The 15,479-nt window shown below is 48.9% G+C and overlaps 1 protein-coding gene across 4 annotated transcripts in view; it reads right to left on the minus strand.

Annotated features, from left to right (window-relative positions):
- Positions 1 to 291: 291 nt before the first annotated feature.
- The window catches only part of csmd3a (CUB and Sushi multiple domains 3a), a 141,583-nt gene continuing 126,395 nt past the window's right edge, over positions 292 to 15,479 (minus strand). For all 4 annotated transcript variants that reach the window (XM_077012340.1, XM_077012342.1, XM_077012341.1 and 1 more), the window contains exons 60-70: positions 11,909 to 12,082; positions 9,163 to 9,336; positions 7,622 to 7,695; positions 5,895 to 6,006; positions 5,342 to 5,521; positions 4,982 to 5,047; positions 4,466 to 4,624; positions 3,997 to 4,109; positions 2,628 to 2,715; positions 2,144 to 2,282; positions 292 to 1,820 (exon numbers count right to left, since the gene is read on the minus strand). In XM_077012340.1, coding sequence (XP_076868455.1) covers positions 1,661 to 1,820; positions 2,144 to 2,282; positions 2,628 to 2,715; positions 3,997 to 4,109; positions 4,466 to 4,624; positions 4,982 to 5,047; positions 5,342 to 5,521; positions 5,895 to 6,006; positions 7,622 to 7,695; positions 9,163 to 9,336; positions 11,909 to 12,082 — 1,439 coding nt within the window. In that variant the 3' untranslated portion in view covers positions 292 to 1,660. The remainder of the gene's footprint in view (positions 1,821 to 2,143; positions 2,283 to 2,627; positions 2,716 to 3,996; positions 4,110 to 4,465; positions 4,625 to 4,981; positions 5,048 to 5,341; positions 5,522 to 5,894; positions 6,007 to 7,621; positions 7,696 to 9,162; positions 9,337 to 11,908; positions 12,083 to 15,479) is intronic.

Consider the following 15,479-nt stretch of genomic DNA (forward strand, 5'->3'; position numbering starts at 1 on the left):
TCCCAGAGAAGAAGTGAGATAATATGAACACAGCCCACATTCAGCTTCTTCAGTCATCGTATGCTGAGGTCAGACCAGGCTGGTGCCTGAAAATCCATCCTTCACATCCACCCCTGCAACCGCCCCACCCACCCCTGTCCCCTCTCACCCGCCCTTTGCCCCTCCCACCGCTCCTGGCTCCTCCCCCATGCCTCACACACTGCTGTAGGCATTTCAAATGAAGGCCTTCAGCTCCCAACACACCATGGGATGATTATTAGGAAAAGCAGTTACATTTTATTTGTAAATGGCATTTACAAATGGATATTTACATTACATAATCTTTTGTTTTTACAAATTTGTACTTTTCGCAAAAATATATCTCTTTTCAAAAAGTTTAAATATCTGTACATTTGTTATGAATATATTTACACACAATGTGGACCCATCTGTAGGAGCCAATATTCAAACAAAACCCAAATCTAAAGTTTTCACATTTACTGTGAATAAGAATTTTAGCCAAATACACTAAACAACAACACATTTGTCAAAGAAAGAAAAACAACCAACCAACTTTGTCAAAGAAACAAATGCATGAAAGGCCATATAAATATACAAACTGCGAACAGAAAAGCACGACAGGATTTTCAGCACAGAAAATTCAAACGTAGTAGCGATGCTACACCAAATCACATTTGGCAGGCGTGTGCAAAAGTGACGTCTCATTAAGAGCTTTCCTCTTCAAAGTAATGAAAAATGAGTAAATCAGAAGTATGAGAAGTAAATATATATATTTTTTCATAAGCAAAACAGGTGGAGTATTCAACAAGGCACTGATATGAGAATGGACACACTCGATGATGACTCAACCACTACGTGGTGGTTTGTCAGATATCACATGCGTAGGGACAGAACTCTTACTCAAATAAGAACGCAAATCATTGGCAAATTGGCAAGATCAGGGGCCACGTAATGGTCCAAAACTCCTCCATGATGAAACTCCTGATGCGGAAATGCAACCCACCGCGAGTGGCTGGCCGAGGATTAGTAGCACTTCTTACCAAATCACAAACCAAATAAACAAAACTACGTGGGTGTGGCGGAGCGTAAAGCGTGGCCAATCGAACGGCAGAGTGGAGGGCGCGTTCGCCAACCACTTCCTTTAACCTGCTCAGGACCGATGTGAGGGAGGGTGCGCCATGTGTGAGAAGGGGGAGGCCAGTTCAATAAAGCAATATACACACAATGACGCAAGGAACCTCAGAGCAGGTCAGCGCAGCAGTCTGGGAAAGGCTCACGAGACCCTTACTCCGTCATACACACGGCGCTCGATCCCCGAGGGGTTAAAATAATGCACGGACAAAACCTCTTTTTCTTTCCCTCTGAAATACAAAAATCTACAGCACTCTTAGAGTGAGATACGCAGCTTAAAACACTCCACTCCAATTGTGAAGCTATCTTCTCCTCAGACTGCACCTCCCCCACTCCAAAAAGCAGGCCATGCTTAAAGCCACAGGCGGATGTGAGTATTGGCTCCCCTACTGTGCTTGAGTTCCTCCTCTACGCCCGTGCGTCCTCCCAGACGCGGGGCAGACTTCCTGTCGGGCCTCCGGTGCGGGAAAAAAACAGATCCCTGCACCCGACGCAAAGTCCTGCGGCCCACGCGGCTTCCGGACCGGCGTCAAACCATTGTGCAGACGGTGTTGAGGTTGGGGTCGAAGCGGACCACCTTCCCCTCGATGGTTTTGGAGTTGGTGTTGTACATGGGGTTCTCGAAGGTGGCCTGGCCGTTGCTGTTCTCGTGCGCCGAGCAGCCTGTGTATTCGGCCTTATCCGTCCTCCTGGAAACACACAGAGGGCTGAGCACGTTCACGCCTGTGACTCACAGCAACGCGCCTGCTGCCTCTGGTTTTTAGCTTACCTAATTGACTTCCAAAAAATGACTATTACCAACATCAACGCAAACTGCCCAAAGCCAAATCCCCCCCCAGGTGTGGGGGGGTGGGGATAGGGGCAGGTGTGGGGGGGTGGGGGGGTGGGTGGGTGTGCATTCCCAGAAGCAGAATGAGTTATTGTGATCCCATATATCATCAGAGAAAACAAAAGTTGCTTTGGGTTTTACAGACAGGAGAATCAGGGAAGCGATTCCAGTGGTTGTACGTACCGCTGTTTGTAGAGATAAAATCCGAACCCTGCGCATATCAGGGCAAAGAAAGGCACGAGGATGGCCACAGCCACGGAGCTGCTGCTGGTACCGGGCGGTCCGCCGTCCGCCATGCGAGTGCTGTCTGTGACGTTCACACCTGGGTGGGAGGACACAGGACTCACCTCAGCAACACAACACATCCCTGCCACACGTTTACAATGCAGGATCATTAGAAACACGCCACCTACAGTATGATTGGTTGTACTGCAGTCTTAGACTATATTCCTGGTTTGGTAAAAGTGGTGTATTAAAAAACCTGGAATTCTAACGGTATTAACTCATAGGGTTAGGGGTAGGTTTAACGAAGAGGTTTCAAAGGGTTAACCCTAATCCTAACTTTGGATGTAAACTAACAGTAGGTACAGCTCATTGAAGGTCACTGCAGCATAAGATCAGTGAGAAGCATCATGAGGGCTTTGATCAGGAGTGGAGCGTGGCGTACTTTGTCTCTGCAGTCCGAACTGTCCGTAATCCCGTCCCTGTATGTAGCCCTGGAACACGTACGCGTCCCCCTCGTGCTCCGCCGAGACCTGCAGACGGAAATGAGTTTTGCGCAGCTGAAAGAGAGTGCAGCTACTTGAATGGTGAGTGCTTTCATGCCTAAGTAGCCCCTCTAACAAAGTGACTTCGCCTGGAGAAGAAAGGCGTCATTTCACAAGCCTTAAGTGTTTTAGTATCAGAGTTCTTCACTCCAGTTCAAAACAAGTGCTTTTTTTTTTTTTTTACATTTTTAATGGTTTTTCCACCAAGCTTTTGGTTTTACATGCTAAATTCTTCTCAGTCATACGACGTAGTCACACGACCTAGTCACATGACCTAGTCACATGGCCTCTAATAGTCCCTCTGGTAATAGTGCAAATCGGATAGATGCATCTGTAGCACAGCAGGTAGTGAGTTAGACACTTTGGAACATGATGGATTATACGAGAAATGTAGAGCAGAGGAAGAAATATCAGGTAATGGGGGAAAGTGTGGAGACGGTGTTACTGGCTAATTCACTCCAGCACAAGCAGGAAGGGTTCTTGGCGGAAAATGCTACAAAGGTAAATAAGGCCCTAAATCCTGATCTAAATCTGGTGTAAACGCAGAACATGCAGCTGTGTAATCGGTGCTGCGCATTTCTCATGTCTAGCCGAGTCAGTGCTAATATAACTCATAATACACCACTGAAGTTTGCTTTAGACTGCCGGAGTTTTCAGGCTATTCCTGAAGATTTTTTTAGACCAATATATTGTGCTGAAAAAGCTGAACAGAAGAGATAATCAACAGTCACAATATCCTACTATGCAGTCATATTAGCAACATCCACAATGACAACAGGAGGAGTCACCAGGAGGGTCACTGGGGTTCATCACAGCCAGTTTCACAGTCTCCACAGAGCAGACCCTACCAATGGCTCCCAGAGACTGTTTAGTTAAAGAAATGGCCCACATACTCTCCTGTGAGGTCCAACAGTGAGCCCTAACCCCTAACTCTATCCCTAAACCCCTAACCCTAACTCTAACCCTAACCCCCAACCCTAAACCCTAACTCTACAAGTATAGCGTTTTACCATCATGATAAATATCTGCTGAGTAACACATGGGAAGAAATCATATTTTGTAGAACAGTTAATCAATGCATAAACAATCACAGTACGCTAATGCATGTATATAGTAAATAAACCCTCAATCCAGCTGCCAATAAATTACAATACACATCAGTTATTGTAGATGCAGTATTCAATTAGTCAGTATATTATTGCAGAAATGGCAACAATGTTTCAGAGTGCAGGCAAATAAATCAAGAATGACAAAGAAACGTGTGGTTACAAAGCCATCCATGGTCCAGGAGTCCTCAGTGGGCGTAGTGAGCGAGTCGCTATCCAGCGCCCTGATGAGATACAGCACCAGGGTCAGACGAGCCTCTCTGCTCTTATACATACCTGCATTCAGAGAAGAAAAACTGAAATTATTCATGTGCAAAAAGTCTGGCTGCAAACAACAACAACAAAAAAATGCAGTTTGACCTTAACAGTCATTAAAAAGCAAACAAAGAAACGCCTTTGATGAACTGCGACCACAACATACCTCTAGAGCCCAAACATGAAAGCACTACACACTCTTTAAAAAAAAAGACGCAAACATGACTTAATAAATCATACAAAGGGAATTAAGTTCTACAGAGGAACAAATGTCTTTATGAAGACCCACAGGCCGACGTAATAACACCGCGTGGGCTTCTCACGCAGCCCTCTGGACGTCTGCGGCGTGCAGGAGCGCGGCGATTACCACGTCTCACCTGACAGCAGGAGCTGCCCAGTCCTGCAGCTCAGAGTGGCGTTCACTCTCCCCGTGGTAGCGTTGAAGCGCGTGATGGTCAGCGTGCTCGGCTGTTTGACTGCCCTGTACTGCAGCGATCCCTTCCAGACGGACGCCGCGGCGAACACGTCGTCGGGAACTGCAATCGAGAGCGTTTACGCTGTCAAGAGGAGGGGGGGGGGGGGGGGGCGAAGCTGCCGGGCCTCTCTCTCCCACACCGTGCTGGATAATTAGTCCTTCAGAGAGGAGCCCTGTTGTTTTACTTTACTGCAGATCTCAAAGCGAACAGATGAAGTGGTAAAGCTGGTGGCTGTAATGACGTCTTGATTTAAAAGAACTAAGAAAGCCTTCAATAAATACACATTATATAATGTTCAATGTAAAACACACCCCTATATACAAATATTACATATAAATAAAGTTGATCTATGTCTTCCCAACACATGTTAAAAACATGTGCCACATAGATTAGACGAGAGGTGTGTGTGCATCTCACCATTGGGTTTGGGGTTCGGTGTTCCTTGAACAGGCACTGTCAGTTTTTCCAAATGTTTTGAGCCGACTGAAAGAGAATTGTGAGTGTTGTTCACCGACAACCACAGTAACACATTACATGCCTGACTTCCTCAGGCTGAGACAGATAATACTGCTACTTAGTTTCCACCACAGAACACACAGAGACACACACACACACACTCACACACAAGCAAAGTACCAAGCTACAAAGTTCAAGCACAAAGAAAATTGAATTTCAAAGAGCTCTCGGTGACAAAACAGGCACACACAAAAAAGGCGTGTTTCTGTGTGTGTGTGTGTGTGTGTGTGTGTGTGTGTGCGTGTGACTCCGGTGACCTACTTCTGCAAACGGGCACTTTCCCCGTCCAGGATCCATCGGGCCGGCACACTCTATGCTCAGAGCCCCCGGTGAGAAGGAAGCCGGGCTGGCAGGAGTAGATGAGGGTGTATCCAAGCGTGGGCAGGTCCATGGACACCACGTTGGCGTGCAGAGGACTGCGTGGCTGCTTGCACGAGTGGGCTGCATGGAGAGACGTGGGGAGATGTGGGGAGAGGTGGGGAGACGGGTTAGGGGCTTCCGTCTCCCAGCCATGGCCTGCCTGACAGATGACGGCTCAGGAAGGTTGCGCTAAGCGGTCCGTGACAAACGAGGCCGCCTTCACGCAGCCCGAACCCTGGAAGGCTGGGAAAACGCTCCTTTATTATTCTTTCTGGGGACGGAGATGAAGGGGTGGGGGGCGGTACGGGGCGGGTGGAACACCTGGAGGGCGATCCTGACACGAGAAGTGTGAGGAAAACCGATGGCTTCTCCTGGTGGTGCTCATGCAGCTGCCGACCAACCCTGGAGGCCCTGGAGGTGTGTGAGGAGCAGACGGGTGGAGGAGGGGACTTACGTATGCACTCCGGCTGGGAGCCACTCCAGGTAAGGTCCGGCTGGCAGGTCCGCGTGGTGGAGCCCAGTAACAAGTGCCCAGTCTGGCAGTGGAACCTCACCACGCTGCCCACCTGAGATACAACACACACCTTTAAAACACAGGTCAGAAATATCCAGACATACATACACAAGATGCATGAAAGTGCACACAGACGCGCTCAACAAACTAATCATAACCCAATGAATGAACTTTGATTGACTGAAGCATTTTGTTTTAAGTCTGTCAAAGTACTTCAAAACCAAGAGGATTTCAGATGCAGCCACTAAAAGAAGGCATTGCTCATCTGGGGAATCAGAGTGGTACTGAAACACTCCCCGTACACACCAGCCTTTCCTGTAAACGAATCCTCAACATTACCCATAAGGTTCTCATCATGTGCTCATGGATGTTTAAACATCATCTTCAATAAAGTCATGGCAAGATAAAATGTGTGCATTTGTTACAGAACCTATTTTAATTTGATTTGGCAGGCAGGAATTTTCCCAAAGGCTCACAGACTGCACACAGCCACGTTAGGATGGCACGTTCCTCACTAGACATCCACCGCACCGCACGGATCCGTTCAGACCCTGAAGCAACACTCTTCATACTACATCCACACACTTCGATTAGCTGGCACAGACGTGGACGAGAAGGTCTGGTCAGGAGGTGTCCAGGAGGTGTCCAGGAGCACCTGGGCACTAGTTTTGATCATGTAGGAGGCCGTGGCAGCTTTGCTCAGCACTGGCACGCATGGGTCGCGATGCGGCAGCTACGTTCCTCAGTCATGGTCACTGGAGAGGAGTGAGAGCATGCCTGCCTCAGAGCATCAGGGCCCATTATGTCATCTCCAAACGAGATGTCACACGACACCGCCGGGCCCAGTGCGCTGGCGGGAATGGCTCGCCACTAGCCAGGAGCAAATGATGATGGCTAGCTCTCCATCCTGCCCTTCAAACCTCATTCCCCAGTGGCCAGAGGAGGATCACCAGTCGAGCTGAAGAGCAACTCAGCCTGTGTGGCCTTTAGACGTTAGCTGGCTGTGACGGGCTCCGTGACCACCCAACACCACCCTACACCACCCTCCCCTCCCCCAACACCACCCTCCCCTCCATCTTTCCCCGAGCCTGGCCCTTCTGAGGCAGACGGCTGACAGAACCACCGGCTGTTAACGCGGCGACGGTGGATCGGGGTTCTGAAAGCGAGCGCTAGGAACAGCGAGTCTCCGCTGACAATGGGAGCTGACAGACACGGCAAAAGTCACACACATCTTTAAACGGCCGGAAGATTCTCAGACGGCAATTCGCTGAATGATCCTGACAATAAGTCAATTGTGCTTTGGAAGAAAGGGGCAAAAGGAAAAATACTTTGTGTAACACACACACACAAACACACACGCACACACTTAAAATGAACAGTCTATCTACAGTATTATGGTTCTGATGTTTGCAGAGGACTTAACAATAAAAAAATGAACAGGGCACAATGAAAAGCAGATGTCAAGCAGGACATACTTGAATTCTGAATTGCCAAATACATTGATGAGGTACTGATACTATCAGTTACTATCAGTTATAGTAACTAATCCAATTCATTAACGCATGTATAGCAATTCAAGATAACCAACCAGACTGCAGTGAAAGTTCTCCTTTCTAATGCAGTCACACGCTTGCCTGTCTGACGTCATCTAAGTGCTTCTCCTTTACCTTGAAACCCAGGGTTGCGTTCAAAGAACCATATTCTGGAGATCCTGGATTTTCACAAGTGGTGCTGGTTGGTTCTGCAGTGAGAGAGACACATATGGTGATCATGATCATGATCATCCCCATCATCATCATCATCGCCATCATCATCATCATCCTCCACCAGCTGTACCACCACTAATTACTCAACCTTAGGGACAATCTGAACTGCATTAGATGCAGCAATGACACAGGCACAGCTGTAGAAGACACTCCTGTGTTGACCGGGCCGTCGTGTTGGGTCAGCGCACGCACTAACACTGGCCTTGGAACGGCAGATCCAGCCGAACAAAAGTAGAATGACGCTGCATTTTCAGGCACTGTTTCATATGCTGTCAGGTTTCCACTGTGGCCGCTAAGCTGTTATCCTATAGAGTTTGAACAGTCTGTAACATTCTTTGCTTAAGTTTCCACTTGAGGTTAAATACTCCAGTGGGTTTGCTTTTACAGGTGGAAGTAAAGGACCTGTGATTTATTCTGGTTATACTGCAGAACTTCCTAGAATTACAGGCAGACTTCATAAAGACGGCGGGGAAAAAAAAATCTTTTATCTCTTTTGCAATGAAAATGACAGAAATCTAACCTTTCAGTTAGGTAAATATGTATTTGTAATATATTTCCCTAATGGAAGGGCGGGCTTCTTTCATATTTTCAGTGGAAGATGAAGGAGATAAACATGAAAGCCTTTGTTTACTCTGCCTTCCTGGCTCGATGGTTGCCAAGGATGTCAGGAATTCTAGAGGGCAGAGCAGACGTATGAATTTGGTAATTAGATGTTCCCTCTTCTTGATTAATCTACCCTTTTTATTGGAGAAGTTCTAATGTCACTCAGCGATCTGTTACTAAAAGCTCATTAAACCAGTCTGATATTGATGTCAATTAACATTATCATCAGTAGTCAACAGCAGGGTGAATGTTTACATTAGGGAGATGGGAGTGGCTGCAGAAATGAAGGATTTGAGCAGAGGGTTTATAAACAAGTGCTTGTCTTTCCCTCGTGGACTGCTTTCCATTCAACTAGGACTGTGGGGTTTCTCTGCTTTCAGAGATGTAGAAGATACAAAATCCCTGTGTGAGGTCCTGGGCTCCTGGTGAGCAGTTACCTTGTACATGCTTCCTGTAGTTTATATATGACAGCTACAGCTGCAACAGGTCTATGCAAATCAGCCAATTAAATACAGCACCATGACCTGATTGGTAGGCTTCAGGGTAAAACGATCATATTCATTTACATGTTTTTTTCCCTCTAATCAATAACCCATGTATTTCCTGTTGCAAGGTCAACAGTCAATCAGGAACAAGCAACATACCAGTGAAATTAAAGATATACTTAAAGATATAGACAATATGATGCTAAGCAGTGTATTTCATACATAGGAGAGCTAGGTTTGAAGCATTGGTGTAAAAACTGAATGTATTTCTTATTTGTCTCATATATGGTCTGAACAGGGTTTTGTGAAATGGTCTTTCTCAGTGCCTTCAGAGTAAGTTATTGATTACTTTACCTATACATCGAGGTTGGCTCCCACTCCAGGTACCGTCGGCCAGACAGATGCGTGTGGTTGAGCCCACCAGCAGGTAGGGGGCGCTACAGCTGTACATGACCTCTGATTTAAAGATGAAACTCTGCCCCTCCCTCTTGGCATGGGAAGGGATGCCTGGATCACCGCAGAACTTGGCTGTAGGAAACAAGGCTTCGATGTTGACATAAAAGACAGTAGGAGACAGTAAAACTGGCTTTGATCTAAATTAGGTCTAAGAAGGGGAGGAGTCCGATCTCCACTGATAATAAGGATTCTGCTTCAAAGCACTACAGAATGTTTGGCTAATATGTACACACTGTTTTCTGTGATAACGTTCTGCCGTATAAAAGACCTGCAGCATTCTGTATATCTGTGATTCATAACCAATCGTAACGACCGACAACGTTGGTATCACGCTGGATGTGCGGACAACAAGCGCACACTTTCACGGCTTACACAAATTAAACGGGAAAGAAGAATGAATGATCAAACTTGGGAATGATTTCACAGAGCTCAGTTTCCAAGGGCAGACTACAAATCCCCCCGTGTCCCAACCTCAGACTCCCATCGTTAATACTTCCTCATTATTCATGGGGCTCAGTGACCTCGTGGTTCTACGGTCACCTTTCACCTGTCGGACTGGATCAGTGAGATGAATGTGGGGGAGGGGAGGAGATCTACTGCAGGAATCGGCTGCGATGCTCAGTGTCAATAAATTACCTGTTTATTTAATTACAAGCATGAGCTAACGTTAAGTGCCTAATCAGCAGGGAGAATGTGATTAACACAAGGTGAAGAGAGTGTGAGCACGCCACGTATCGACAGGCCGACACGAATTACATTTTTCATGTGTGTGAGGTGCAGAGGGCAAAACTGCATGACATATAAATTACAGCAAAGCTGCAGGAAAACGCTGATCAGAGAACTTCAGCGTTTGTGTCCCTCATGCCAGAGGAGCGCGCACTGGAACACAAAGGTAGCGCCTCCGCCGGAGAGGAGCACGAAGGACGAAGGGTCATGGGTCACGAGCAGGAACGAAGGGAGATGGGGCTGGGATCCGGTCCGGTCCGGATGGGAGGATGATGAAATGGGCCGCGCGAGAGAGGAGCTTGTGTGACCGGAGTATGTCGGTGTGAAGTGCATCATGACGATGCATTGGCACGATAGTGGCTCACAGGGGGCCGTGACCAACAGGCCTCAGCTAAGCGCTAAGCGCTAACCCCTTTGCTAACCATTTACAGATCGAGGGGTCATCACAAGGGCTTCAAGTCTCCTTAACTTCTGTTTCATGGGAAATCTCACACATAAAATCCTTCCTGATTCCTCCCTGCAGTGACAAACCTGGAGCCGTCATGCTCAGTGAGTGTCCAAGGTGGTGCGTTATTTAAATCCACAAACAACTGTACCAGTTCTAGAGTAGAGCGGGTGTTGCAAACTCTTCAGCCCCCTCAGCTGGGGGGTGGGGGTTGGGGTGGGGGGGGGGTCCCATGAAAATGCAACAGGGCGATTATAGACAAATATGCAAATGGGAGGTGGGGCAGAGGCCTCTCCAGAGCAGGCAGACCAATAGGATGCGCTGTTGTCTATTCTGCCCACGTCGCCGGGGCGACACAGGCTAAAGGCGCCTCTGCCGTGAATGAAGCAGCCATGTGCCTACTGTATGCCACCCCAATTTTAATCCAGGCTGTTTGTGTGTGTGTGCGCGCGTGTGTGTGCGTGTGAAAGAATAATTTAAACAGCTCCAGGCCAAAGCAAGTTGTGCATAATAAATGGAACTAGAGAAGGCCCAGCCAGGCCCCGGTGTCGGCGAAGTTCCTTGATGAATAATACAGGACTTTAGAGGCGCCCGAAACAGCACACAACAAAGGCGGAATCTTAATTTCGTAGCTGCAGCTTGGCTCGGATGGGCAGCTTTATGTGTGGCGTTCGCCGTGGCGCTGTCCGTGGTGCTGAATGTGTGTTAGCGTGATTAAAAGCATCCATTAAAGCCACTGATTCAGGTCTTTAATACTCACACACGCCGCTGATCTCCGTATCTGAACAGCAACTCTAGCACCTGAGCTGCCATTCCGGTTTCTGCACAGACATGATCTGCACTGCTATAACTGCACATTTCTACTGTAACAGTAATCCGGGAACAGAGAGTCAGTTCCTTGCTGGAGTGAATTATGATTTGTGCCTTATCAGCACTAAAGAAGTGACAGAATGTTCAGATCCCCCCCGCCCCCTCACTCCCACTGACGTCATAGTTCCACGTTCTACCCCTGCGCTTTTTCTAATAGAATCACAAATGGAAGCGTGTGCTAGGAAAGAGGCTCGGCCTGGACCGGCTCCTTGCCAGGAGCGAACAAGCAGAAAGGGTTTGAAAACGTTTCTCCAGGGCTGAAGTTAGCAGCGTGCTCAGAGCTGAGGGGCATGCAGTGGTCAGCGTCCACCTCCGTGACCTCTACGCCAAGGTCAAAGAAAGAGTCGATTACCTAAAGTAGTGCAGCTGCCTGGCTCAAGAACTGAGGAGAAAAGCTCAGCTAAAAAAAAAAAAAAAAAAAGAAACCTTGAGTAGCCAGAGAGGCTCTTCCCACTGATCACCGCATGATGTCGGCCCTTTTAAATATTAACCAGGCCTCACTTCACCGGGGAACTTAAATGCCCAGGAGGAGATAAGCAGCATGCTGTCTGTTATCATCAAACGGATGTGGATGGAGCCGGTGCAGGTGGGGGGGGGACTCACGCATGCACAGGGGCACCTCGCCGCTCCAGGAGCCGCTGGCCACGCAGGTGAGCACCGCCGGGAGGGAGAGCTCGTAGCCGCTCAGGCAGCGGTAGCTCACGCTCGTGCCCCACTGGAAGAGGGATCCCTCCACCTCACCGTTGGCTATCTGGGCCGGAGGGGGGCAGGTCACCACTGCGGAGGAGAAGATGACAGTGGAGAGGGGTTAGGGCACATTTACTGCAGAACAAACGAGGATCAGCTGGAAAAATGACATTTGAAGACTTCATTTATACTGTGTGTTGTAGTACTAGTACTATGTACTCATAGACTACATGAGTCATAGACTACATTTTACTATCTACTATCACTTTGTCCCCGATAGACAAACCCCTATACTGAAACCCCTATAAGATAACTTCCCTTCCCCGAACCTTTATCCCTTATATATATCTTAGAAACTGAGCTACATTAGACAGCCTGTTAATAATTTAAACATCTGTAGAACAAAAGAAAGCTTTAGGTACCCCCTCCACACCTTGGATGTATGACACAGCACCTTAAAGCTGAAAAATCTAAACGAATCAAAACTTGTTCTGGGTCAATCCCAGGCAAGCGGAGAGTGTGGGCCATGCATTTTGAAGCAGTTCTTTTTGCCCTCCAGCCACTCTGAAGTGCATCTTCTTGCTTCCTGCTCCTGGCCCCCCCCCAGCACTCCCTCACAGGGCCCCCGGCTAAACCGCACTGTACGCCGGACGACAGTTGCTGAACAGCCACCCGAATCCATCTTCCGTTACTGCACCGCTCATCCACCTGAGGTTCTGGGGGAGGACGTTACGAGGGAGGCGTGTCTGCACACGACGCGCTGTTGCCGGACGGCCGACCGACCGACCGAGCCGGGCACCTTGCCGCTTCTCACCAAACTTCTTCTGCCAGTGAGTATATATGATTATGCACAAGCAATATTGAACATGCTAATCGCCCTTGCATTGACAAAATCAACGCCTGTCGATTTGCATATGCGGGGCCTGGCGTGCAGTTTTGAATTGCAAATCAGTGTATTGCAGAAGTATGGGGGTTGGGTTGGGGGGGGGGGGTGTGGTTGGGATGCAAAACAAGTCCACTGGTATTTTGACATAGATGGAGATGAAGCCATAGGGAGCAGCTGGGATTGAGCAGCCAATGAATAAATCATGAGCTGTTTTGACGAGCGAGCGTCCCAATAAAAGAAAAAAGAAAACAAATGACAACATGCCGTGTATCCTCCACTGTATGCCCCTATCCCCCATTGCACCATGGGAACCGTGCAGCAAGCCCGTCGGCGAGCTAAGCGACGTCGGCCGCGCTTCCAAAACGCAATTACACATCCCTTTATGCTGGGTGACTTCACCTCCCCCTCACCTTATTGTGGCAAATAAAGATGACCAGCTTGGCGCTAATGAAGTCGGGCGGGACTCTGGGAGACACCCAGCCGCGTGTCTTCTCCTGGACTGGAGGAGGCTTCACCGGAGCTGCTGCCCTCGCCGTCTTTGGCACCAGGGGAGGAAGATTGGCCGGTGGAAGGAAGGCTCTGGTCCCGAGCCTCCGGTTCCGAATGCTAATTCTCCAGTCAACATCGGACTGCCGGAGGGGAGTGTGGGACCTCGAGGGGCACAACCGAAGCGCTCAGGCCTCTCGCTTCCGACCTAAACCCGGCCGCCCCCCCCAAGAAAGGACGTGCAGTCGATACACGGCGCCTGAACGGGCTTCACGCAAAACTGGAATCTGGACGAGCCAACTCGCGAGCGATGTTCCGGCACGGTGCCAGGCGCTCGATGAGGGGTTGGGAACGGGGTGAGCTTAGCCGCCTTTCCCGTGGCTCGGTGAGCGATAGCCCCAGCTGCATCTCCTCTGCTTCTGTCTGAGGTCAGACCCAGCAGGCGCAGTGCCTGTGGGACGTCTGCGCAGTCAAGCCGCAGACCCCACGAGTCATGCAGGCCAAGCATGAACGGTAAGATGGCCTGGATGAGGAGCCCGATAGCTCCTGGCAAACAGTTCGATGGCAGGCACTGAGCTTGAAGCACTTGAAATCAGGGCATGTCTGTATAAATTAATTTGTCCTGTGGGGAAACGTGTCAACAGGTGCAACTTTCAGCTAAAGTAAGGTTTGTTTTGTTTGTTTTTTTTTTACACTGTGGCCTGCAATTGAAACAGGAAATCCCAGAATTTGCAGCGGTGCAAATGCACTAGTGCTAATAGTGTTTATAAAAAACCGAGCACTTAGAAGCTGGTGAGGACCGTGAGGTGAGGTGAGGACTGGGTAAAGATGGCAGCGGATCAAAAACGGGAGCTGCAGAACCAGTGGACCGGACCGGACCCAGCAGCGGAGCGCGGCAGAGGCAGGCGGGCCAGGGCACGTACAGCACGGCAACATCGTGCACCGCCACCATCTCAGCAGCGATGATAGGCACACTGCCTCTTTGCCAAGTCCAAGATGGGAAGTAACCACACATTAATCAATGTATCGACTACCCCACTCACTACCAAATAATACAACTATAAAGACATGAACAAACTTTACGTTGGCTTGATATAGCCTGCAAAAAAAAAAAACGATTATACTCTACGTAGAAAAAAAGATTTTCATTGGACATTGTGCAAATGCCATTACGCCAAGCACAAGCAACCTGCGTAACCTGGGCAACAGACGAATGACGTACGAGAGTCTGATGGATGCGATGTGCAAGCAGAAACATGCAGGAGGAGTTTGCTGTGAGTCCAGGGTGAGAACGGCGGAGATGTTGGCCCTGGCATTCGTGGGCCTTTCTGACAGCACATCTGCAGCAGTATGACTTCAAGCAAGATCTGCGAGTTCTTTGTGGGGACACGTTGGACGGGGAGAGAGAAAGCGGGTCGACATATGGAGAGATGGACCTGTCTGTGCTCCCGCCTGGCTGTCTGTCCGCGCTCGTGTGTGTTTGCTACGTGTGAAGGCTCTCTTCTGTGTGCGGAGAGAACTCTCCGGGCTCAGCGTCTAATCTCACACAGGTCAGTGGACACTGACAAGCCTCAACCGGGCTGTCCGGGGGGAGAGTCAGAGATAAAAAAAAAGAAGGAAAAAAAGAGATAGAGAAAGAGAAAAAAACAGGAGAAAGAGAGGAAGAGAAAGAGAGCCTTGAGGCGGGGGCGGATGCTGCCTGATGGGCTGACGGGGGGAGCCTCGGGGGCCGTCCCCCTCACACAGCTGCTGATGCTGGCTTCAGCTGACCACTCTACAAGCACAACCTGTTCCCGTAGCAGCACCAAAGGAGCGAACATCACCATCATTACCACGCCACACGAGTGCTTCACAGCAGGACCCCACAGCCACTTGCCCTCGCTGCTCATTAAGAGAATTGTAACGGGACGCGCTGTGATGAAGGAGACAGACAATTTTGCTTTTGTCTTGGTGAGAAATTCAGTTCCCACACAGCTATATAACCTGACATGAACTAAGTAAAACATTATTATATCCGCGTTGAATCATGAAGAACCTTTGTACGTGTGCAGCTACAATGTTTTTCTGCCACGCCTGATTATTGCTTCAACAAACGCTCCCGCATTCCCATTTATT

This window comes from Brachyhypopomus gauderio, chromosome 7 (genome assembly GCF_052324685.1).
Source record: "Brachyhypopomus gauderio isolate BG-103 chromosome 7, BGAUD_0.2, whole genome shotgun sequence".
NCBI classification, from domain to species: domain Eukaryota; kingdom Metazoa; phylum Chordata; class Actinopteri; order Gymnotiformes; family Hypopomidae; genus Brachyhypopomus; species Brachyhypopomus gauderio.